The following is a 27,174-nucleotide window of genomic DNA, read 5'->3' on the forward strand; positions in this document are numbered from 1 at the left end:
GCAGCAGTTGTGATGTGTGTGTAGCATGAATGTATGCTTATGTCTGTGTGCATGAGTGAGTGCATGTGTGCTAAGGTGTGGAGAATCAGAGCATGTGGTCACTCCAGTTCAAGTGTTCAGCAGTCTGATGACTTGCAGATAGAAACGGTCTCTGAGCCTGTTGGTATCAGACCTGATGGTCCAATACAGTCTGCCCGACAGTAAGGGAGAGAACAGCTCTTGGCTGGGGTGTGTGGGGTCCTTGATGCTGGGGGCCTTCATCACAGTTTAGAGTAGATGTCCTGGGTGGGTGGGAGCAGGGATGTACTATCGTCCTGGCAGTGCTTTATCTTAAGACGCTGTGTTCAATGTCAGTGTTTTACTGTAAAATAAAAAAATTAACTAAGTTATGCAAAGATCCAATCTAAAATGTCAGAGGGTGTGTACGTGGGTATTTGCACAGGAAACATCTGAAAACCGGCACATCTCAACTAGAAGCAGGGACACCCCACTGTCCAAAACCGCTCCAAAACACACTCAGGGCCAAGCAGGCCTTTGACAACCAATTACATCTGACAATACTGATACCATCTCAATCCAGGCCTTCCAATGCTCCTTTTCTGTTGCCTGGGTTGTTTCCTCTCTTGATAGCTGAATGAGTCTGCCTGTCATCTCAGCATTCCTAGTCAGTGTCACTCCACTCCCAATGATAACAGTCTGAGCCACACTGCATTGGCCTGGAGTTGATGGGCCAATGCGACCTCCTTTGTCAGGGGGATCCGGAGTCCCCTGATGGGGTTTAGAGGGTTCCACGCAGTGTGGCTCAAGGGGAGTAAGTCAGTCTGGGCAGATATGGCCACTGACATGGCCCTCACTCTATTCAACCAGTGTCTCACCCTGTGGACTTTCTCCAAATCGGAGTGAGTTGGAGCCAAGAGCAGAACAGAGGGTCATTGAGGCGGTTGGTTGACTGTTGGCTCAGGCTGGACTCTGCTCTACTGCTGGCCAAAAGCAGCTTTTTAGATCAGATCCCTCCTAACACTGGCTACCAAGGCCTGTGCCTGGCAAGCTTTCTGCTAGACCTGATGGGTCTGTTGAGACAGTCCCATCAGACAGGGAAGTGTAGCCTGGCCTCGAGCGGCCTGCTGAGGCTGACTAGCATCCGTTGGCCACTTAAAGCTCTTGAACAGAGTTTGGACTTTGTCCTTGTGTACAATTACAATCAAGTATTTGTGCAATGCTGTTCTCAGGGTAGCCGTTAGGGACATAATATTATTATGTAGGCTACAGTGTGATAATAGGGCCTTGGGGTTATCGCATCCACAGAGAACAATAGAAAGTCATCTGGGGAAGAGTTGACGCCTATCCAGTTCAAGGAAACGTCTGCTCTATCTATGATCACACAAATATCTTGATTAATGGTTTAGCCGAGCTTATCTAAGAGAGTGTCCCTACCATACATGTCCTCAACTACATTCCTCTGATATACCAACATCACATGGTCTCATTCCTGTGACATACCCAGGCACCTGGCTACATTCCTCAAATGGCACAGCTCCAAAACCACACAGGTAGGCTACACTTATTTGCTAGCTGTACCTAAACTGAACCTGTAGGCCTGCGCAGTGTAGCTATGCCAACCTGAACCTGTAGGCCTGTACAGTGTAACTATGCCAACCTGAACCTGTAGGCCTATACAGTGTAACTATGACTACCTCACACCCATCTGGTGACCTTACGTTTGATATTCATAAAGTCTACAGCCCTTTAGAGCATTTGAGGTTTTTCTTCCCTCCCAGAAGACTTATGACTATCCACACTCACTTTGTATGTTGCCAAATGTCTGTCATTTCCTCTAGCGCCAGTACTTTCACTGCCAGACAGACGTATGAGGTCATATGATGGATAGAAAGATGAATTCAATGCAAGCATCAGCAGCATTGGGTTTTTCTACCTCATGTCTGATAAACACAGCCTCCGTCATTGCTGTAATTGTCTGTTATTTATGGACCTGCTGGTGGCCATTTTGAAATGAAGTTCTTAGAATGGCAAAGACCGGAGTCTTCCTGTTCTGAGAAATCAATCATTAAGACCTTTGGGAGGCCTGACGTGTCATCGGGTTGCCATTAGTTTTTCTCTGGCACTCCCTAACCTTCAGCACAGCTCCAGGAAATGCAGGATTTACACTTTCCACCAAGCTCATGTTACACCATCCTTCAGGGAGCAGAACTGTGGCACTATGGCCTCCCAGTCCTTCCATCCCTACACAACCACCAAGGACATAAGACTTCTGGTGTAGTGTGAAATCTGAAGACATACAGTACTGCCACCTGAAATATGTTCTGCCACCTGAAATATGTACTGCCACCTGAAATATGTACTGCCACCTGTAAAACACTTGACCTGACAGATACTGTTTTTCATTAGAGTAGCATTGCGGCACAAGTAAGACCAGAATGGGAACTAACAGCATCTTCATCACTTCGATATACAGTACAATCAAAGCAGCACAACAGGCATGGTTCTCCACTGTGCCATTGTTTGCCTTGCGCTGGGAATGCAGCAATGATTGGCACTTTAATAAAAGATGCCAACTTCCTTCCTTTTCCACCCTGTCATCCATTTCAATAGTTGGTTATTCATTCATCATGACCCTGACAGCACATGGGGGTGGTGTAGTCTGTCTGTGGCATTACCAGGCTGATAATGCTATTTAGGAGTGGTTTCACTGAACTGACACATTTAGCGCCAAGCAATCCTTTCAGTGAGGCACTAGAGCTGACCCAGAGCCCCCTACTAATGGACTGGCCCCAGAAACCAAACCAACATTTTAAAATCGGTGCCTTCAAGTCCAGTGCTAAACACCGAAGTGGGTACACACAGAGCGCTTATCATGAGCTAGTGTTCTCCATGCTGAACGCAGACACAAATATGTAGCCAAACGGGACAGTTGTTAATTGGGTTAGCACCATTCTGTGAACTACAGAGAAAGCTAATGCAAAAGTCCAATAAGCGACAGACCAAATCCGCCACATTTCAACACTATCTCAGCCTTGCCACAATACTTTGGCGGTGTACCTCCATGTCCCATATCTCTGTGTGGAGTGAAAGATTCTGTGCCGTCAGAGATGCTGTGATTCATATTAAAATCAGGGGACACTCAGTCTCACGATGACAACGGCTCGTAAAAGTCATGGGTTCCATAGGGTGTCTGAGGAGGTCCAGAGGCCTCAGGTCTGTCACTAGCATGCTAATGAAACCACAGCGTGAAGGGACTGACAGCAACATGCATCATTCACTAACACCTCATCTCAAACATATTTTACTATGTAAGCTAATAAAGTATCTTATCATAAATAATATCCCTCATTCATTCCCTGGCGTCTGCAATGATTTGTGTGTGTATACATACTGTACATGGTGTTTGCATGAGACTGTCAATCAATCAAATGTATTTATAAAGCCTGTTTTATGTCAACAGATGACAAAGTGCGATACAGAAACCCAGTCTAAACCCCCAAACAGCAAGCAATGCAGATGAAGAAGCACAGTGGCTAGGAAGAACTCCCTAGGAAGGCAGGAACGTAGGAGAAACCTAGAGAGGAATCAGGCTCTGAGGGGTGGCCAGTCCTCTTCTGGCTGTGCTGTCAAGTGTGTTCTGTGTTTGTGTGTGTCGCGCTCTGCTCTGAACATCTGTCCCCTGCTCCACCCAGTGCCCCATGTTAGCTCCTGTTATGTCATAGCTCTGCGCACAAGACAACAACTAACTTTCCCCCCAGGTCGTTGCTGCAAATGAGAGGGTATTCTTAGTCAACTCACCTGGTTAAATAAAGAATAAACCATCCAAGCCCATAGGACCTGAGTCAACAAACAGAAAGCGCCAGAGAGAACAGATGCTCTTATAGGCTGTGTTTGTATTATTCTCTGAGACACGACTTCTATCTCAGCAAACTTGGGTGCTGGAAGTCAAATCAAATTGTATTTGTCACATGCGCCGAATACAACAGTATTCACTTACAAGTCCTTAACCAACAATGCAGTTGTAAGAAAATAGAGTTCAGAAAATATTTACTAACTAAACCAAATTTTTAAGTCACAATAAAATAACAATAATGAGGCTATATACAGGGGGTAGCAGTACTGAGTCAATGTGCAGGGGTACAGGTTAGTTGAGGTAATTTGTACATGTAGGTAGGGGTAAAGTGACTATGCATAGATAAGAGAGTCCACTTTGTTCTTAAGGTTTTGCATATAAGAAGGGGAACAAGAGCAGCACTGACAGACCCAAACACACTTCAATGAGCAGGCAGGGCTGTGGCATGCAGGCAGACAGCTGGGACAGAGAGAGGCTCAGATGCTCTTCCCTCTGTTGGGAGCATGCTCAGTGGAGTGTGCTCATCAAAGCCCTCTTTCAACCTCTAATGTGATGCAAAACAAGGCAACGTGAGACTCCCCGTCTGGTTTACAGCTCCAAAACATACCATCTAACACGGAGCAATGCTAGGGCTCTCCTACACTGTCAAATAGTTCCACAACACCGTCTAACATGGCACGATGCTATTGCTCTCCTCCTCCAGCACAATGCTGCTTACAAAGCCCCTCCCACTCCTCTCTTCTGCCATTGTTGTCTTGGAACAGCCAATAGCTACAGCCATGTTGTTTGGTGTTTTGGGGAGCGCTACGGTAGAGGGTTGAAGATTAGTGTTGAGAAGGGGGTGGGTACGGTCTCGTCTGAAAGGCACATTTTTAAAACGGCTCTTTCCTTCCTGCTTTTTTCCCTCCGTGGTCTCCCTAAAAAGGTGTCTCTTTACACATGTAGCTGTCACCCAGTCCTCTTCTCTTCCCTCCCTACACTACCTCATCAATATTTCATTAGGTGCTGGAGCACGTCCGTCATTCCCTCATGATCTCGGAGCGCTCTTCCTCTCCCGCTCAGTGAATTAAGGAGGATGCTGGGACCTCCTATCAGACAGACAACACAAAGTCCCTGTCATCCTGAAATTTACAAGTGCTTCACCTGCCACCATGAAATCCCACATCTTTACGAGCCTGAGCCTGCCGCTGTTCATCCACTAACGTTAGCATGCATAGCAACGCTGGACAAGACAGCCCTGGGATCTGCTCTGCCTTCCTCCCTGCTAGTCTTACCTTGCAGCTGCTTAAAGCGGCCCTCCAGCTGGTTGTAGTTGAAGGCAGCCTGTTTGGCGGAGTAGCCCGGATCAGGGCCAGGGCTGGAAGCTAGAGAGGGGCCAGGCCCAGAAGAAGGGGACAGGGCCCCTGGGGAGTGGGACCCTGGAGAGAGATGCCCTGGGGACAAGGGGCCAGGCATACTGGTCGCCCTCTGTAGCTCCATCAGTCCAGTAGAAAATAAAAGGGCTGGGGAACGTGGAGTGAAGAGGGGTTCGCTGGTCCCCCCCCTTCTAAAATATAAAATGTCCAGTGGTGGCTGAGATGTAAGAGGTTAGCTGGAAAAGTCCCTCTGGGGGTGATCCTGCAGCAGTCAGCCCCGGGGTGAAATGCTGGCTCAACAGCACCGCAGCATCACGCTTGCCTCAGACTTCTTTTCCACCATCATCCCCCCCATCCTCACACAGCACAAGCAGGCTGCCGACACTCCAACATGCACAATGAGAAAGATAGTGCTGTGCTCCAATGTGGTAAAAGCCACAGAGATGGGAAGAGAGACACACTGATTCAGAGAATGCACGCTGAACTCTGTACTCCTGCAATGAGCGGAAGACTGCTCAAACACTGCACACCTTTCAAACCTTAGGGAGGGGTGGGAGGAGCCAGCAGCCTGGAATTTCTTTAGCAGCCACTCACAGCCCTTGTGTTTAGTGGTGATGTCACAGCAGCATTACCATAAGGGGGAGTGGGAGGGAAAGAGGAGCAGAGGGCTGTACCAAATGGAAAGGGGGAGACTTGGCCGAGACCTTCCCCATTTCTAAGCACATTCTAATATCAAGAGACAAAGCATTGCATATTTCATTGAATCATAGATACTCATGCTAAAAAAATGACTTCCTGACTGTGTCCTGCCAACACGTCCTGTTAGAGTTCACGGTAAAGCGCCTCCCCCTCCTTCTCACACGAGTGTGTGGACCTCACTAAAACTTTTGAACGGCCATACAAAACCGGAAGAATTAGCTCTGTGTAATAATATCCTAGACAGTGAACAGGTCTCTCCAGTCCTTTCCTCTCCATTATTTAGCCATGTAGTCCACCTGACCCACCGCTTGAAGTGAGGGGTTATTGCACAAAATTGAGACTTTTATTGATCAGAAAAACAATCCATTTCCATTTGCTTGGCTCTTCCTCTGACAAGAATGGACATCTATAGTTGTTAGACTAGTCCAACAGCACAATGCTCCCACCCATCTGAAACCTCTTTGCGGAAAGCCCCCCTTAAATATATTTCAAAGCTGGTCTTTCTCAAATTCCAGGCATTTTATGGTATGAGATTTCATCATCAGCTTTAAAATGGAAGGCATGGCTTTGGGGGGGACAAAACGTTTTCTACTCCCAAAAGCTCATGCGAATTCCCCCTAGCTGGCCCATTACTCCTGGCTATTTATACTGTAATATATCTAAACACCGCTGCTGGTTTTCACAGGGCAGTCAGCCTAACGTGACTACATACACCGAAAACAGTTCCAGGTTAGGGCACAGGCAGTCCGACATGGCACGGCTTTGCCCTAGTGACTGCTCTTCTGTCGTATCACTTCTCTCTATAAATCCTCTCTACACAGGTCTGTGTTGTTCTTTGGGACCAGAGGGAATACATGAGAAATCTGTAGTTAAGTTGGCGGAGAATGGCGCTTGCAAAGCCTGGATAGGTGGTTTCGATTCCCGGGACCACCCATAAGTAAAATGTATGACTAAGTAGTTTTGGATACGCATCTGCTAAATGCTTGACTGGTTACCCAATGATGAATTGCATCGAATTTTGCGTCTGGATCAGGAAAGTTTCCTCTGACGACCTCTACAAGCCAGAATGTTGAATAGAATTATATTTGAACGTACTTTAACGGTAGTCTGTGCGGTTGGTCCTTTTGGCGGTAGGAATGTGAGACACTATATCCACAGGAAAGTACAATAACATCAACTTTTCAAACCACTGGTTGTGAGTTCAGATTGGTATCACCTGAAGCATGCGAACAAGATAAAAATACATGCAGGAGACGCATGACGAGCTCCTGCACGTGTTTACATGGTTCTGTGCATGCTTCAGGTGATACAAATCTGAACTCACAACCAGTGGTTTGAAAAGTTGATGTTATTGTACTTTCCTGTGGATATAGTGTCTCACATTCCTACCGCCAAAAGGACCAACCGCACACACTACCGTTAAAGTACGTTCAAATATTAACATTATGGCTTGTAGAGGTCGCGAGAGGAAACTTTCCTGATTCAAAACGCTCAATTCTGCCCAACGTAGAATTCAATTCAACGTTGGGTAACCAGGCAACTAAATGGATATTATTATGTGTATTGAAAGTTGGGTGAGTGGGTTATCTCTGTGCTGTGAGGAATGAGTGTGTGAGGTAAATGCAGGGGCCCCAACTTTCACTGGGGACGACATGTCCCCCCCACCCCACATTCTGAAATTGCATTTTTGTCCCACCCAGTTTTTGTTCCACCAAGTTTTATCATTGGAATGTGATACAAAATGAGGCACGGTGTGCTTTAGGACCACAACCAAAGTTGCACCCCTGGGTAAATGTATGGTGATAGCTGAATGAGCAAGGTAAGCATGAGCAGTGATAGGTGGTGGTTTTTAGTAGTCAATACTGAAGTGAAAGCAAGCTGCATGTGAAGGGAAAACAGTATGGACCGAATGAAAAACTCCTCTATATGAGCTGCCCCAATTTCCTGTGTGGTCGGAGCACAAATCACAAGGCCTCCTCGCGAATCCCCTTTGGAGAGCCTCTGTTCCACACAAACACACTATTCATTCAGTAAAACAACATCCCTCTCCACTGTTTAACATAAATACTCTCCCATTTAAAATACCATAACCCTCATCCGAAACCGTTTCTATATTATCTAATTAACGCATTCCAAAGCAATGTCTCAATGACTTACCATTAGGGAGAAGAGGCAATTGATTCAGGACTCACATCAAGCTGGGCATAATTTTTTTATTTACAAAATTAAAAAATTAAAAAAATAAAAATTCTAAAAGTTTGAGGCACCCCCACGGTCCGCACAATAAATACATTTTAAAAATCCATCCTAATCCGTCTTAAGCTTGCATGGGCATGGACGCTCCAGATGGTTTTGTGAGAAGACAGATTTTCGGTATGTCTCCTGGTCTGACAAACACCGCTGTAGCTCAGACACCATTCACCGCATCAGCATCATCTGCGTCAGCAGCATCCGCGTCAGCATCCGCGGTGGAAGGTGTCCGAGCTACAGCGGTGTTTGTCAGACCAGGAGACATATCCCGAAAATCTGTCTTCTCACGAAAACATCTGGAGCATTCGAGCCGTTCAGGCTACACTCGAAATACACTGCTCAAAAAAATAAAGGGAACACTTAAACAACACAATGTAACTCCAAGTCAATCACACTTCTGTGAAATCAAACTGTCCACTATGAAGCAACTCTGATTGACAATAAATTTCACTTGCTGTTGTGCAAATGGAATAGACAACAGGTGGAAATTATAGGCAATTTGCAAGACACCCCCAATAAAGGAGTGGTTCTGCAGGTGGTGACCACAGACCACTTCTCAGTTCCTATGCTTCCTGGCTAATGTTTTGGTCACTTTTGAATGCTGGCGGTGCTTTCACTTTAGTGGTAGCATGAGACGGAGTCTACAACCCACACAAGTGGCTCGGGTAGTGCAGCTCATCCAGGATGGCACATCAATGCGAGCTGTGGCAAGATGGTTTGCTGTGTCTGTCAGCGTAGTGTCCAGAGCATGGAGGCGCTACCAGGAGACAGGCCAGTACATCAGGAGACGTGGAGGAGGCCAACAACCCAGCAGCAGGACCGCTACCTCCGCCTTTGTGCAAGGAGGAGCAGGAGGAGCACTGCCAGAGCCCTGCAAAATGACCTCCAGCAGGTCAGAAACAGACTCCATGAGGGTGGTATGAGGGCCCGACGTCCAAAGGTGGTGGTTGTGCTTACAGCCCAACACCGTGCAGGACGTTTGGCATTTGCCAGAGAACACCAAGATTGGCAAATTCGCCACTGGCGCCCTGTGCTCTTCACAGATGAAAGCAGGTTCACACTGAGCAAGTGACAGACGTGCCAGAGTCTGGAGACGCAGTGGAGAACGTTCTGCTGCCTGCAACATCCTCCAGCATGACCGGTTTGACGGTGGGTCAGTCATGGTGTGGGGTGGCATTTCTTTGGGGGGCCGCACAGCCCTCCATGTGCTCGCCAGAGGTAGCCTGACTGCCATTAGGTACAGAGATGAGATCCTCAGACCCCTTGTGAGACCATATGCTGGTGCGGTTGGCCCTGGGTTCCTCCTAATGCAAGACAATGCTAGACCTCATGTGGCTGGAGTGTGTCAGCAGTTCCTGCAAGAGGAAGGCATTGATGCTATGGACTGGCCCGCCCGTTCCCCAGACCTGAATCCAATTGAGCACATCTGGGACATCATGTCTCGCTCTATCCACCAACGCCACGTTCCACCACAGACTGTCCAGGAGTTGGCGGATGCTTTAGTCCAGGTCTGGGAGGAGATCCCTCAGGAGACCATCCGCACCTCATCAGGAGCATGCCCAGGCGTTGTAGGGAGGTCATACAGGCACGTGGAGGCCACACACACACTACTGAGCCTCATTTTGACTTGTTTTAAGGACATTACATCAAAGTTGGATCAGCCTGTAGTGTGGTTTTCCACTTTAATTTTGAGTGTGACTCCAAATCCAGACCTCCATGGGTTGATAAATTGGATTTCCATTGATTATTTTTGTGTGATTTTGTTGTCAGCACATTCAACTATGTAAAGAAAAAAGTATTTAATAAGATTGTCATTCATTCAGATCTAGGATGTGTTATTTTAGTGTTCCCTTTATTTTTTTGAGCAGTGTATGATATTCACAAACACTATGGTGTTCTCTGTTTTGCTCTACGACCCCGAAAGGGCAGAAAAATGTAAGTGAATAGGGCATTTCCACGTAAAGGTATAAGGGTAATTAAGGGTAATTCCACTATAATTTTTTTGATTTCTTATATCTCTCTCAGATATAGGTCAGACACTTCAAAATATTTTTTACCATGTTTTTCGATGTATGAATCAGTTATTCAATGTACTTCTATGGGCTAATAGTAGAAAGGCCAAATTCAATGTTTTATCAAATGTATAAAAATAAAATGTGTATTTACAAGGGTCCTAAAATTCTAAATCAAAATAGCTAAATGACCATCTTAAAACAATTCCGTACTTCGTTACATTTGAGTCATTTAGTAGACGCTCTTATCCAGAGCGACTTACACGAGCAATTTGGGTTAAGTGGTTTGCTCACGGGCACATAGATTTTTCACCTAGTCGGTTTTGGGATTTGAACCAGCGATCATTCGGTTACTGGCCCAATGCTCTTAAATCGCTAGGCTACCTGCCGCCCCTGTTAGCTTGATAGAAACCCAGTCCTGGGCACTTAGACTATTGAGGGATACAATTTGCATTTCTTTAGTAATAACATGCCAATGTCGTCGAGGCAGAGGACATGTACGTGTAGGCCATGTAGCTGATACTGTCTGGACAAAATGATTATGGCTTGTCAGACTATTGTTGGCGGATGCTGGAAAAAAATGTAATCAACGTGCAAACGTAACCTACTTTTTGAAGTGATTTGTTTGACAAATTTGATGAAAACCTCATGACTGGTTGTGTTCATGGCAGATTAAAAGGTGAAACATTTTTACAGTTAAATAGCATGTCTTTACTATAAATCCCATAGACACATTTTTAGGAGGGGTGCAACTGGCAGGTCTGACTGGCCTCTGCGTAGGGCCTCCAAATCACTAAGTCTGCCCCTGCTCACTACTTATAATACAATGTCCCATGAGGATGTTCTGAATGCTTCACAAAGAACATCCTGTGGTTTAAGATTCAGTTTCCCCCCCTCTCTTCGATTGAGAAAGGGAGGAGGATGGGGGTCCATATGGTTTTAGTCATAAGCCTCCAGCCAGGAGAGCGAACCTGTGAAATATCACTTGACAGCCACCGTCTCTGGTATGTGCTACACTAGTCATACCTCTCCAGCCATTGTACTGTAATCCACAAGGACAAAAGGGGAAACAATGGCATACAAGCTGCGACAAAACTAAAGATGCCAAAGTCAATGAACCAATGTGTTAGTCGATAAGAGCCATCCTTTTGCTTTTCTGATAACTCAACACTACCCTAAAGCTTGTACACCAGAGAGCTGTACAAAAAACAACAACAAAAAAATACAGGCACTCTGCATTAGTGATGGGGGGGGAAATCTATAGTTGCCCATCATAATATTATTTGGACAATGTTATATAGATACTTTGACTGCAAGTATCTTTTTTCTTTTGCTAGGTAGCTTTCGCTAGTGCTAGTTGGCTGTACATGCACCAAAACTCTGGTTTGTTTCATCCTATAGCTTGTTCTCCATCTTCTTTTTAAAAATAGTGAGCCATCATGTTTTCAGCAACTTTTATTTCCGTGAAGGATCAAAACACGTTTTCTCATGCTATTGTCTCTCTGCAGCAGACAAAGAGTGAGCAATATGCTTGTAACAGCAAATCACAATAAAAAATAAAATCACAGTATTGAATAGCAATGCATAAATAATCGTGAGAATCGCAATATCTGCACCTAAGTATCGCTATAATATTGTATCGTGAGGTCCCTGGCATTTCCCAGCCCTACTCTCCATAGGCCAAACAATCTATATTAGTAGCTAAATGGGGACAGCTATGACAGGTCCAGATGGTATGAAGCCTGCGGGTTGCCAAGACACCTGGCCCTGCTGGAATGGTCTTCACTGGGCTCCTCACTGATGCGTTACGGACACAAACCTGTAAAGCCATCGTGGAGAATTTCACAAGAGCACTCCGCTTCATCCCTGTCAAATTAGAATGACATTCTTGTGAGTTCAGTTCCTACCAGCGAGATTGATGAACATCTTTAAAAAAAGAGCCAGAGACAGTCCACTTCACAGACATATGGGACATGATACACACACCCCCAACCCCCCCCCAGACCTGGGGAGACTGACCTGGTGGCTTCCTGTTTTAATGTGTAAATGTTGGAATGCAGAGAATGTTAGGGGGCACGGGGTGGATGCTCCGCAGTATAAAGAGTCTTTCAGATGAGAGGAGGCGCTGTCATGGCTGGTTTGAATTATTCACACATCTCGGCTGGGCCGGCCTTGCAGAATGTGGTGATGGTTTTTAAGAGCTCCTCTCTGCAGCCACTGCTGTGACCTCAGCGTTGGTTATTCCTGGACCCTTCAGGGTAAAGTAGAACCACATTTCCAGAAACAGCAGGGATACTGCCAAGGTTCCAAACGGGTCAATACACACAAATGGGAAGTGTGTAAACAAACACACTGACTGGAAACAAACAAATGCTGGGGGTTGTGTCCCAGGCTGCAAAGATTCTTCATGACATTATTTACCCCGCACAGACATTCACATATACACACAAACCTCTTGGCTGTATGCTCATACTAGGACTGTGAAGGTCTTGGAATTTGAGTTTAAGGTAATTGGCCAGGCGAATGGGGGAGGTCACAATTCTGTTTGTACACTTGTTTACATGGATATGCTTCTTAATAACAACCTATTAGAAAACAAGACATTACACTAAGTTATTATCATGGCATTTCATTATTATACAGGTTATTACTTATAAATATTAAATCAACAAATTAAGAATTGCCAGATTGGAGAGGATCTGTCGCATTTTTGTACTGACAACATTAACAGAGTCAAAATAAAGAGATATGGCTACCTTGTCCTTGTCTTTTGGCTTTTCTGCATATCATAATTTTTTTAATCAAGATCTCATTGACACACAAAACCAATGAAATGAAGTCCGATGGGTTTTCACCCACTTTTCCCGAAATATTTGCCTAGCGTTCCAAATGCTGCTGCTGCAGTCATTCGATGGCAGTGGCATTGGAATATGTTCTTCAAAGAGAGTACACCGTAATGAGATAAGGTAACCAAAGCTAATGAAAACAGGCCTTTTACCAGAATAAATTCAGACAGGCGACTTTAGGAAACTTTCTTAATGGACATATAGGCCTATAGAGAGAATCATGACGCACGCACACACACACGCGTAATCAAAGCCACCAGCGTGTCAAACACAAGCAAATATTTCTCCCTTCCTTAAAACGTATTCAAAAACCTAGGCCTACCTTAGGCTTTCCGAAAGTGGGCAATACGATAATGAATTGACAAGGAATGTATGGAGGGGAGAGATATGCTATTAGTATTAAGATGAAACTGATAAATCATTCAAATAGAAACAAATAACCTACACGCAACATGGCATACACTATTTATTTGCGACGCTGATTATTGAGGGGAAAAATATTTTTTAGACTCTGAGGAACTATTATAATTCGAATGAATGTTTAAAATAAAAATAAAAATAAAAAAAACGAATGAGGTGACAAAAAAAATAAATGACTGAGAAGCCCAGCTGGGCTTCTTCCTACATTTTACATTTGCGGGAAGCAGACCAGGTATTTTTATACGTGTTCAGGCGTGCGCGCTCCGTCAACATTAACAGGACAGAGAAACCAGACAACATGCTCATTGCTCATATGGAACATGTAAATGGTGGTATGAGATAAGCCAAAACTTGTTTCTCATAAGTGTAGCAGGTTGTCCACTCCGAGGATGAGAACTGTAAATTACAAATTAATACATGAATTAACAGAAATGTATGTAACCAAATGACAGGGATCGAAGGTAAATGGCCTCTTTTACAAAAGGTAGGCATGGGCCTTCATTAAAGTGGATTGCGGGTGACACCATATAGCCTAGGCTACTCTTCTACTTTGCGGGGATAGGAGGGTGGCAATTGTGTTGGTCTAGAGTTGGGAAGCATACCAGCCAGGACTGGGCCTGATCAGCGTTGATTAGTCATAATTTAAGAAATGATTCCATATCAAATTATACCATGCCAGGTTGGAGAGGATTGTATCATTGTCCATTTGACAAAACATTAGTGCATTATAAGCCTCGGAGCCAGAATAACCTTATCGACTGCTGTTGAGAAATTAGCAGCGAGACGCATCCAACCTTTTTAAAAATACCAAGTATTTATTAGTAAGCAATGAAAACGTGCATTGTATAAAAGAAAGCCCACACAAACAAGGTTTTTACTGAAGTGTCATAACCTAATGCGCTCTATAGTGTAAGGAGATACAGGTCTGTTTCCAAGGGGACCAGTCGAGTTGGCCCAAAGTGGTGTTACATTTCCCTACCTATCATATGAACACTGTGCGCAGGTGAACCACACCCGGTCATACGAACTCTTCAGGAGAAAACTAGCCTGGCGTCAGGAAGGGGCATCAGTTTACACCATGGATTTGGTTGGTTTATACAGACATGTTAGTCTGTTCAAGCACAAGACCTGGCACCGAAGTCATTCTGTATCCTTCAACAGCATGGTTTTAGTGTGGTGGCAGGGTGCGCTATGTACTGTACATCTAACCTTGACAGCAACATTTGAGGTGATGTGGAATACATTTAAGTTACAATTACCCTTCAGAATGCCAAGACAATAGATGTTTTTCACCACACTGGTGAGCTCTCCCCAACTAACAATTTAGGTGGCCACGGATCAATGTCAAAATTCCATTTAAAACTGCGGACATAAGCAGCCAGGCACTGTGGTTCTGCCTAACTGTCACCTCCGTCAAGTGAAGCCAAAGGAGCAGAGTGCCATTGCAACGCTAAACTCATATCTGACCAACAAATGCACAGACAGAGAGAGACACAGAGAGACACAGAGTTGAGCAGAGAGAAAGGGGTTTTACTGCAGTAAGCATCAGGCCAGTATAGATTACATGAATCATTTATATCAGATGATCAGCTTAATTGGAACACGGGGACAGTAATACGACCCCCAAACACAGGGGACAGTAATACGACCCCCAAACACGGGGGACAGTAATTCTACCCCCCCAACACGGGGGACAGTAATTCTACCCCCCCCCAACACAGGGGACAGTAATTCTACCCCAATGTAACCGATGTGAAATGGCTAGTTAGTTAGCGGTGGTGCGCGCTAATAGCGTTTCTATCAGTGACGTCACTCGCTCTGAGACCTGAAGTGGTTGTTCCCCTTGCGTTGCAAGGGTCGCGGCTTTTGTGGCGCGATGGGTAACGATGCTTCGTGGGTGTCAGTTGTTGATGTGCGCAGAGGATCCCTGGTTCAAGCCCAGGTTGGGGCGAGGGGCGAGGAAAGGGACGGAAGCTATACTGTTACACCAACACAGGGGACAGTAATACGACCAAAACAACTCACGTAACATGATAAACGGTGATATTAATAATACACCTCAGACCTAATACAAATTATGCTATATATTATTATATATAGTCTACAAAAGACAACTCAGACAGTGACAGAAGCTTATCTATGGGGATAAGAGAAAAGCAGGATATATGGACATATGGCCCAATAACAAGACAGCCATTATCATGAACAAAAGACCTACAACAAGGCCAACAGACGAAGAGCCAGAGAAACCATGTTGCGGTGCTGCAGTCCCCACCACCTCCTGCATATTTAAGTGGCAGGTGAATTATTTAAGTGGAACACTAGCATATTAGCCTAGAAAACAGTGAACCATGGAACCCCAAAAACAAGCCTGCAGCTACTGGGTGGCAAGAGTAGAACACCTCAGCAGGTGCAGTATTCAGACCCTTTCACTTTTTCCACATTTTGTTACTTTACAGGCTTATTCTAAAACTGATTAAATAAATGTTTTTCATCAATCTACACACAACACTCCATAATGACAAAGTGAAAACAAGTGTAGAAATGTTTGCGAATTTATTAAAAGTAAAAAACAGAAATACCTTATTTACAGTTGAAAGTTTACATACACCTTAGGCAAATGCATTTAAACTCAGTTTCACAATTCCTGACATTTAATCCTAGTAAAAATGCCCTGTCTTAGGTCAGTTAGGATCACCACTTTATTTTAAGAATGTGAAATGTCAGAATAATAGTAGAGAGAATGATTTATTTCATCTTATTTCTTTCATCACATTCCCAGTGGGTCAGAAGTTTACACACACTCAATTAGTATTTGGTAGCATTGCCTTTAAATTGTTTAACTTGGGTCAAACGTTTTGGGTAGCCTTCCACAAGCTTCCCACGATAAATTGGAATTTTGGCCTATTCCTCCTGACAGAGCTGGTGTAACTGAGTCATGTTTATAGGCCTCCTTGCTCGCACACACTTTTTCAGTTCTGCCCACAAATTTTCTATAGGATTGAGATCAGGGCTTTGTGATGGCCACTCGAATACCATGACTTTGTTGTCCTTAAGCCATTTTGCCACAATTTTGGAAGTATGATTGGGGTCATTATCCATTTGGAAAACCCATTTGCAACCAAGCTTTAACTTCCTGATTGATGTCTTGAGATGTTGCTTCAATATATCCACATACAAAATAGATGGCATCATGAGGCAGAAAAATTAAGTGCACCAGTCCCTTCTGCAGCAAAGCACTCCCACAACATGATGCTGCCACCCCCGTGCTTCATGGTTGGGATGGTGTTCTTCAGCTTGCAAGCTTCCCCCTTTTTTCTCCAAACATAACGATGGTCATTATGGCAAAAACAGTTATATATTTGTTTCATCAGACCAGAGGACATTTCTCCAAAAAGTACGATCTTTGTCCCCATGTGCAGTTGCAAACCGCAGCCTGGCTTTTTTATGGCGGTTTTGGAGCAGTGGCTTCTTCCTTGCTGAGTGGCCTTTCAGGTTATGTCGATATAGAACTCGTTTTACTATGGATATAGATACTTTTGTACCCGTTTCCTCCAGCATCTTCACAAGGTCCTTTGCTGTTGTTCTGGGATTGATGTGCACTTTTCACACCAAAGTACATTCATCTCTAGGAGACAGAACACATCTCCTTCCTGAGCGGTATGATGGCTGCATGGTCCCATGGTGTTTATACTTGCGTACTATTGTTTGTACAGATGAACGTGATACCTTCAGGCGTTTGGAAATTGCTCCCAAGGATGAACCAGACTTGTGGAGGTCTTGGCTGATTTCTTTTGATTTTCCCATGATGTCAAGCAAAGAGGCACTGAGTTTGAAGGTAGGCCTTGAAATACATCCACAGGTACACCTCCAATTGACTCAAATGATATCAATTAGCCTATCAGAAGCTTCTAAAGCCATGACATAATCTTCGGGAATTTTCCAAGCTGTTTAAAGGCACAGTCAACTTAGTGTATGTAAACTTCTGACCCACTGGAATTGTGATAGTGAAATAATTTGTCTGTAAACAATTGTTGGAAAAATTACTTGTGTCATGTACAAAGTAGATGTCCTAAACGACTTGCCAAAACTATAGTTTGCTAACATGACATTTGTGGAGTGGTTGAAAAACAAGTATTATTGACTCCAACCTAAGTGTACATAAACTTCCGACTTCAACTGTACATAAGTATTCGGACCCTTTGCCATGTTTCTACAACTTGATTGTACCACACCTGCCACAAATGAAATTAATTGGACATGATTTGGAAAGGCACACACCTGTCTATGTAAGGTCCCACAGTTGACAGTGAAGCATGGTGGTGGCAGAATAATGTTGTGGGGATGTTTTTCAGCGGCAGGGACTGGTAGACTAGTCAGGATCGAGGGAAAGATGAACGGAGCAAATTACAGAGAGATCCTTGATGAAAACCTGCTCCAGAGCGCTCAGGGCCTTAAACTGGGGCGAAGGTTCACCTTCCAACAGGACAATGACCCTAACCACACAGCCAAGACAACGCAGGAGTGGCTTCGAGACAAGTCTCTGAATGTCCTTGAGTGGCCCAGCCAGAGTCTGGACTTGAACCTGATCGAACATCTCTGGAGAGACCTGAAAATAGCTGTGCAACAATGCTCCCCATCCAACCTGACAGAGCTTGAGAGGGTCTGCAGAGAAGAATGGGAGATACAGATCTGCCAAGCTTGTAGCGTCATACCCAAGACTCGAGGATGTGATCACTGCCAAAGGTGTTTCAACAAAGTACTGAGTAAAGGGTCTGAATACTTATGTAAATGTAATATTTCCTTTTTTTGCGTGTAGATTATCAAATTGTGTGTAGATTATCACATTTTAGAGTATGTCTATAATGTAACAAAATTTGGAACAAGTCAAGGTCTGAATACTTTCCGAAGGCGCTGTATACCGTAGGGAGGTACAGTAGGTGGACTCTTCATAGTCTGGGTGAGCCAAAATTCTGGTTAGCATTAAGAGATAAGGGCATATTGGAACCACAACAGTGCCACATAGGTCCTAGGACAGGAAGATATGGCTTTACAATTGCCATTTTAGCTACAACGCTTCATCTGTGTATAATTTATCTCCAACAATAACACAGGGCTTTGGGCTCTTCCTGTATGATATTATATTTATTTTCTCTACATCACAGATAAGATAGATCGAGAACTTGAACCCAGAGTTAATCTTCATTTTACGTAATTAATTATTCCTCCTTAACGGCTATTCTGTAACTCTGTGTCCACCAATCCTCAAAGAAGCAGTGGTCACACTCACCACAACGACATTAAAAAGAGTAACGATCCCAATTAACAAGCAGGAATACAGCTTAATCTTATATTACACAGCAACGTCATCGAATTGGTTCAACAGTAGCCAGAGGATAGCCTTAGTCCAGCCTGACCCCATGATAAAGTAGTATACTGTACATCTGACATTTGTAACCCATTTATGGAATAGAAGCAGCTTGTGGGGTGTCAGTTGGGGGCCAGTGCTTTCCCCTAGTGTTTAGTTAGTCTATGACCAGACAGTAGGATTGAAGGAGGAGACAGAGTTGCTTTTCACACTACTGAGCCGAGCCAATCTGTACTAAATTTGTCTGGTTATGTATTCACAGTAGTTGCTGGAACAGTGCTGGAAAGGACAATGTAAACAGTATATCCATGTGTAAGACGGTCCTCGGACCCAGTAGTTTTGTAGTTCTGGTTCATACCTGCCAAAGCCTTTATGCGGGAGCGTTCAAACAGCCTGGCCGAGCTGTTCTCATTGTCCCACTCGTCAACATCCCAGCGGTTGTTGACCGTGTCGCTACTATACTGCTGCTGCTGCTGCTGCTGGATCTCCATGTGGTCGTAATCGGCGGCTACGGACGTCATCCTGACCCTTCAACTGTCACACGTCGGCCGCTTCACATGAAGCCCTGTGGACACAGAGGACATGTGTTTAGGAAAATTATCAGGCGTTTGATGGTTTTACATAAATCAGTCAATGGTGTGTTAAGTCAAGCATATATACATTGCTTTTCCCACTACATCCTAACATTAGTCTTTAATCTCAAAGCCTTTAAGAATATTGTAAGTTTCAATGCTGATATGGCTTTGGTTATAGAGATTCTTACCAATCAGAAATTAAGTCGTCACCCCCTAATGTTTCAGGCAAGTTGTGTGAATTTGTAAAGCTTGTTTGTAATACCACCTCCTGGTGATTAAATGTTACTACTCCAACATATTGTAAAAAGCTTAATTCTACATCTGTTGGCAAATGGAAGAAACTGAGAGGGCTCATTAAACTCAATAAGCTGGCTTTCAGAGCACCTATAAAACAGAAAGTTAGACAAACGTCTTACACAATCTGGCCAACAACACAAAATAAATAAATATGTTTTATTGTATTGTAGGACCACCCATAACATCACACACAGCATTTTCTAAACTTTGTTGGTAAACTATAAATATTTCTCAGCAACATTACATTTTAAATTTCATACAGATCAAAGCTGAGTATGACTAATTACAACAGAAAAACATACAATTATTGCAAATAGTATACACGCCAAATCTAAAAGCCTCTCCACTCTAGTAACCAGTACCCACCACCATCAGTAAGTTCCACCAAAAACAATATGCTCATTACAGCCTCAGCAGTCTTCCCCACTCCCAGTCCCTGTGCTCTGCTACAGCCAGACAGTCCTTAGCCAGACTGGGATGAGCTCAGCAAATCCCTCCAGAAGAGAAGTCTATCTGAACACCAACAGTCAGCAAGCACTGGACAATGGTGCTCTGACTAGTGTCTACTGTCTGAGGGCCAGCAGAGTCGTAGCCATAGGAGAAACACACATGGCTAAAACATGCATGCTGCACAAATGAAAAACATACATGTTCACGTTAACGTTTGCATTATGCATGTTTTTGCCTTTTATTATTTTATTTAAATATCAGCCCTTATCACAGAGACATGGCACAGTAAATGTTTTTCACCCCATCCCTGTGCAGATGTGCCACAGGACAGTGTGAAGTGGGGACAAGATGGAGAGAGTTGTGCTGTACCACCCGCCTCTTTGCTTAACAACCACTAAAACTAGACTGTGTTGCTAGGCTAAAAATACACTGCCTCTGGGATAGTGTGCTGCTGAACTGGGTTAACACAGCCTGTGCAACCATGTAGAAGATATACAGTTGAAATCGGAAGTTTACATAGATTTAGGTTGGAGTCATTAAAACTAGTTTTTCCAACCACTCCACAAATTTCTTATTAACAAACTATAGTTTTGGCAAGTCGGTTAGGACCTCTACTTTGAGCATGACAAGTAATTTTTCAAACAATTGTTTCCAGATTTCACATATATCTCACTGTATCACAATTCCAGTGGGTCAGAAGTTTACATACACTAAGTTGACTGTGCCTTTAAACTGCTTGGAAAATTCCCGATAATTATGTCATGCTTTAGAAGCTTCTGATAGGCTAATTGACATCATTTGAGTCAATTGGAGGTGTACTTGTGGATGTATTTCAAGGCCTACCTTCAAACTCAGTGCCTCTTTGCTTGACATCATGGGAAAATCAAAAGAAATAAGCCAAGATCTCAGAAAAAGAATTGTATACCTCCACAAGTCTGGTTCATCCTTGGGAGCAATTTCCAAATGCTTGAAGGTACCACGTTCATCTGTACAAACAATAGTACGCAAGTATAAACACCATGGGACCATGCAGCCGTCATACCGCTCAGGAAGGAGGCGTGTTCTGTCTTCTAGAGATTAACGTACTTTGGTGAGAAAAGTGCACATCAATCCCAAAATAGCAGCAAAGGACCATGTGAAGATGCTGGAGGAAACAGGTACAAAAGTATCTATATCCACAGTAAAACGAGTCCTATATCGACATAACCTGAAAGGCCACTCAGCAAGGAAGAAGCCACTGCTCAAAAACCGCCATAAAAAAGCCAGACTACAGTTTGCAACTGCACATGGAGACAAAGATCATACATTTTGGAGAAATGTCCTCTGGTCTGATTAAACAAAAATAGAACTGCTTGGCCATAATGACCATTGTTATGTTTAGAGGAAAAAGGGGGTGGCTTGCAAGCCGAAGAACACTATCCCAACCGTGAAGCACAGGGGTGGCAGCATCATGTTGTGGGTGTGCTTTGCTGCAGGAGGGACTGGTGCACTTCACAAAATAGAAGTCATCATGAGGAAGGAAAATTACGTGGATATACTGAAGCAACATCTCAAGACATCAGTTAGGAGAGTTAAAGCTTGGTCGCAAATGGATCTTCCAAATGGACAATGACCCCAAGCATACTTCCAAAGTTGTGGCAAAATGGCTTAAGGACAACAAAGGCAAGGTAATGGAGTGGCCATCACAAAGCCCTGACGTCAATCCCATAGAAAATTTGTGGGCAGAACTGAAAAGGTGTGTGTGAGCAAGGAGGCCTACAAACCTGAGGCTACCCGAAACGTTTGACCCAAGTTAAACAATTTAAAGGCAATGCTACCAAATACTAATTGAGTGCATGTAAACTTTTGACCCACTGGGAATGTGATGAAATAAATAAAAGCTGAAATAAATCATGCTCTCTACTATTATTGACATTTCACATTCTTAAAATAAACTGACCTAAATCAGGGAATTTTTACTCGGATTAAATGTCAGGAATTGTGAAAAACTGAGTTTAAATATATTTGTCTAAGCCTAAGGTGTACGTAAATTTCCGACTTCAACTGTACATACAGCGCGCACACACACACACGTCTGAAATTGTGTCAGGACATGGGGAGAAGACTGCATGGTGATGACCAGCAGTGGCAGTAGAAGAGATTACACCAAGACTCAGACACACATTTAAAGACAACACAGCAGAAAGGCATCTAGTGGTGAAAACAGCGCACTGCACGCGATGCTGGACACCAGCAGCGCACTGCACGCGATGCTGGACACCAACACCTGTCTCACAGTACAGTACTTAACCAGACCAGATGGACCAACCACTATTGATGGTTGAGAGCTAACGAACCGGATTTTACAAGCCATCTTGTTCAAGCCTCGCAAAGTCATCTGATCCCACTGCACAGGGCAGTGTTTAATGTAAGCTCGTGAGATCAGGCCACTTCGCGAAGCTAATGTTGTTCTCCACTCCACATCTTTGCTAGATTGCAGGAGTGTTTGCAGTATGTAATGGGTTTGGCTCAGGAGTAGTATGACTGGATACTACATATAAATGCAACATGTAAGGTGTTGGTCCCAGGTTTCATTAGCTTAAAAAATAGATCCCAAAAATGTTTCACCCTCAAAAAGCTTATTTCTCTCAACTGTTGTGCACAAATTTGTTTACATCCCTGTTAGTGAGCATTTCTCCTTTTCCAAGACAATCCATCCACCTGACAGGAGTGGCATATCAAGAAGCTGATTAAACAGCATGATCACTGTAAAATGTGCAGTTTTGTCACAACACAATGCCACAGATCTCTCAAGTTGAGGGAGCGCGTAATTGGGATGCTGACTGCAGGAATGTCCACCAGAGCTGTTTGCAGAGAATTTAATGTTCATTTCTCTACCATAAGCCGCCTCCAACGTCGTTTTAGAGAATATGGCAGTACATCCAACCGGCCTCACAACCACAGACCACGTGTATGGCGTTGTGTGGGCAAGCGGTTTGCTGATGTCAACATTGTGAACAGAGCGCCCCATGGTGGTGGTGGGGTTATGTTATGAACAGGTATAAGCTACGAACAATGAACATAATTGCATTTTATCGATAGCAATTTGAATGTACAGAGATGCATGAGATTCTTAGGCCCATTGTCGTGCCATTCATCCGCTGCTGTCACCTCATGTTTCAGCATGATAATGTACGGCCCCATGTCACAAGGATCTGTACACAATTCCTCCAAGCGGAAAATGACCCAGTTCTTCCATGGCCTGCATACTCACCAGACATGTCACCCATTGAGCATGTTTGGGATGCTCTGGATCTACGTGTACGACTGATGGGAACTGGAACACACAATATCCAACAACTTCGCACAGCTATTGAAGGAGAGTGAGACAACATTCCACAGGCCACAATCAACAGCCTGATCAACTCTATGTGAAGGAGATGTGTCGAGCTACATGAGGCAAATAGTGGTCACACCAGATACTGACTGATTCTGATCCACGCTCCAACCTTTTCTTTTTAAAGGTATCTGTGACCAACTGATGAATATCTGTATTCCTAGTCATGTGAAATCCATATATTAGGGCCTAATGAATTTATATAACTTGACGGATTTCCTTGTATGTACTGTAACTCTTAAAATCTTTGAAATTGTTGCATGTTGCGTTTATATTTTTGTCCAGTATAGAATCCTAAACCTGCTTCATAAAAGTAGCTCAGTCCCACCACGGCATCATCCTCCCACCACCACCATCAAATCTAGATGTGGGTGTGTATATGCACGTAGGGCAGTAGATGGATAACAGGTCTAAAATATATATTTTTAGCCTGTGTGGTGGTGGAGGGTGAAAACCTCAAAAAAAGGAGGAGAGGATAGAGGAGAGACGAGATTGCAATAAAGTTGAGTTCTCTCAATACCCGTCTATGGAGGACCTTCAACACATTGTACCTCAGCTTGTATCCATCCATCTGTCCATCTAGTTCTCTGGTCATTCTATTACAGACTACACTGACAGGTCTACAGAGGATGTATTCATTATCCATGACAGTGCACTGCACACAGACACTGATGGTACCGACACTGACATGCAGAGGCCTCGTACACGAAAACAAACATTCGCAAACTGAAACATTACAGCAACATTACATCCTTTAAATCAGGGTTAAGCCATACCAACTGCTGGCTAATGGGGATTAATCTTATCATTTCCCTCTGAGCACAGGCTCAAAATGAGGACATCAAGGGTGAAATGGACTGATTTGCAGGCTGGCACATCAATAACACAGAGGTCAACGTTGTGTCAATATAAGCCTAGAATGTAGAACGCTGGCATGGAATGCTCTTAAATCCTGGGGGAATGTGAATAGATGATTGCCTCATCAGAATATGATTAGCATTTTGTAATTGTTTACATTACCCCAATGGTAGTTAAGAATGGGGGGGGGGGGCCCGCTTTCTCAATATTTATCTTAAAGCTGCATGTGTAGCCAAACAGATCTGTCATATTAAAAAGCCTTTGTTGTTAACAACTTATGCATAGTATGATTTTTTTTATTTTTAAACTCACCACCTTCCAGCCGCTACAACAGCCTTCCAGCCGCTACAACAGCCTTCCAGCCGCTACAACAGCCTTCCAGCCGCTACAACAGCCTTCCAGCCGCAATGCGTCAATGAGTTTTTTATTATTGCTATGCATAAGCCGTAAACAAGAATGGCTTTGAAATGTTGTCACTACACAAGTGACTTGATCACTTTCTCAAAATTATTTTGATTTGTCCTTCACCCTCTCATGCTTTCTGTTTTTATCCAGCACTTTATAATACTTATGTTTTGTTTCCTCTCGCTCTCTCTAGTCTCCTAAATAGAAACATTTCAGTGACTGTATTGAAAGGGGCCTTTATCAAGATCGTACTAAAGATCTCCATGGATACAAAACAGCAAGAGCCTTTGCTGCAAACTGAAATGGCAGTGTTCCTTCTCAGCCTACTCCACAAGGCTGCCAAGCATAACACAAAGGCAAGTCCGAAACATTAATATTTATTTGAACAAGAGATAAGAAACACAACCATGATAGTTCACATAGGAATAGAAAACCATTGAAGGGTTAAAAACAAACATTTTCAGTCAAAGGATTTTGTCAAATATGCAAAAAACAGCAGACGTTGTGTAGTTTTATACTAGAACCTAGACTAGATTACCTACATTCACTTAATTTGCTATACATGTGTAAATATCTAAATTGTTACAGCTTGAAGCTTGAACCTACAGCTTGAAGCTACAGCTTGAGTTCTATACTACGAAGAGGCATTGTTTGCAGTTTCTGGAATGTCGCCAGTTGCTTTTTTCTGTTGAACCCAATAGAGGCTCTGAAAGCTCACTCACTGCAACCTCACTTGCGTCATCCACACAGAGTCAACTTCACTTAAACTTGAGTATTCCAGATGGTTTAGAAAAGCCAGGCACAGGATAGTATTCAGCACCTACACAACCTGCACTTTGCCTTGGCATACATTATTCCCTACCCTGAGGGACACGGCTGGACGGATCATTCACTACGCCCACTCGCATATCTCCACTGTACACTGAATTTTACTTTATCACAGCTCTATTTACTCACGTGGATACATTTCACATTTTCATATTCACGCACATAGGATTGAGCTTTTGGGTTATTTAATCATTCTCCCCCATTCCTAGAGGAGACACCCACGTGTGTGAAAATACAGAATTAGAAAGAAGCTTAAGCAAATAAATTCATAAGCACATATCTCCCACACAAAATTAAAAACATTGTACACTCCTTCAAGCTGTAGATCATACAACCAATTTAGCCTCACTCCCTGGCTCTACATAGTCAGTGTTGTACTGTACTAGCTATGAGGGGTATTTGTGGGATGTGGGGCATGTGTGCAATCCGCTCTGGCACAATCTGGTCAAAGGAGATTTCCCCATTCATTGTGTACAGAGCTTTTCAGAAGGACACAGTGAGTGGTTATACTGTATCTACAGCATCTGGGCTATGTTGAACAGCCGGTGAGTTTCAGTCCATGTTGCTTGGAGAAAGACCGTTCCCGTCGACCAAGGTCAACAAACAACACTTTGAAGTGACAGTCTCTGGAACAGAGTTTCAATATTCTTAGCGCAGCATGCTATCCCTTCACTTCCTGGTATAAGAAACAGGGAATTGCTCAAGTAATTCACGTGGACACATCATTCAGACTTGAGAGGCCAGAAAGGCTTTGGTCCAGGCCAAATCCTCTCGACTACTCCATCCAAGCTATGAGCCACTCCTGTACTCTTAAGGTGACGCCTACACCAGTGCCCAGATAAGGGAGGCTTTCTTCAGGACATTACCTATTCTGGTCAAGTTCCAGGATCCACTGTGGAATGCCTCTAGTTGAATTACTCTAAATCTATCCCGACCATAACAGGCATCCTTTGATAACAATTTACACCACATATAAGGACAGGTCAAACTGGTGACCTTATGGCCACAATACCATCTGGGATATAGGACTATATTAATAAGGAGAAATACACCAGACCGTGATGAGAATAACACACAGAGACCACTAAAAGATCAAAAACGTCGGTCACAAGATCTTTCTGGGGTTTTCCCTGTCTCAACATTCCAGCCTGGTTATCGGGTTATCCAAGAAATTGACAGCTAATGATTTAAGCGGTCGTAATGTCTTTTGTTGTGATAAAGTTAAAACAATACATGCCTGTTTCTGTCAGAGGCACAATAACAGAAGAATTCACAGAGGAATAACAGTCACTTATAGGTACTGTTGCTGTAAGCAAGATGGAGATAAGAAAATAACATTAAACATGTTCACATGTTTTATATACAGTTTACATAAATAAGAAAATCTGACAGCAGAGCAATGTGGAAACTTTATTTACGAGCCAATTTAACATGTCAAACTATGAACACTCAGAGGACACTCATCCTCACGATTCTTAACGGGCATCATCACAGAGTGATTAGGAATTCTGAACAGGCACTTGTCGAGTTGCCCAGGCCAGTTCTTCAGTGACCTAGCATGGCGATTATTCACTCTCCACAG

General features: G+C 43.7%; 1 protein-coding gene across 2 annotated transcripts in view; it reads right to left on the reverse strand.

The window, feature by feature from the left end:
- The window catches only part of LOC100380625 (spectrin beta chain, non-erythrocytic 1), a 131,957-nt gene that overhangs the window by 81,333 nt on the left and 23,450 nt on the right, over positions 1 to 27,174 (reverse strand). Inside the window, exon 2 of one of the 2 annotated variants that reach the window (XM_014154853.2) lies at positions 19,162 to 19,368. In XM_014154853.2, coding sequence (XP_014010328.2) covers positions 19,162 to 19,324 — 163 coding nt within the window. In that variant the 5' untranslated portion in view covers positions 19,325 to 19,368. Of the gene's footprint in view, positions 1 to 5,127; positions 5,723 to 19,161; positions 19,369 to 27,174 lie in introns of those variants that run through there. The other variant, XM_014154852.2, reaches the window with a different exon arrangement.

The sequence above is a fragment of the Salmo salar genome, chromosome ssa18, assembly GCF_905237065.1.
Source record: "Salmo salar chromosome ssa18, Ssal_v3.1, whole genome shotgun sequence".
Lineage (NCBI taxonomy): Eukaryota > Metazoa > Chordata > Actinopteri > Salmoniformes > Salmonidae > Salmo > Salmo salar.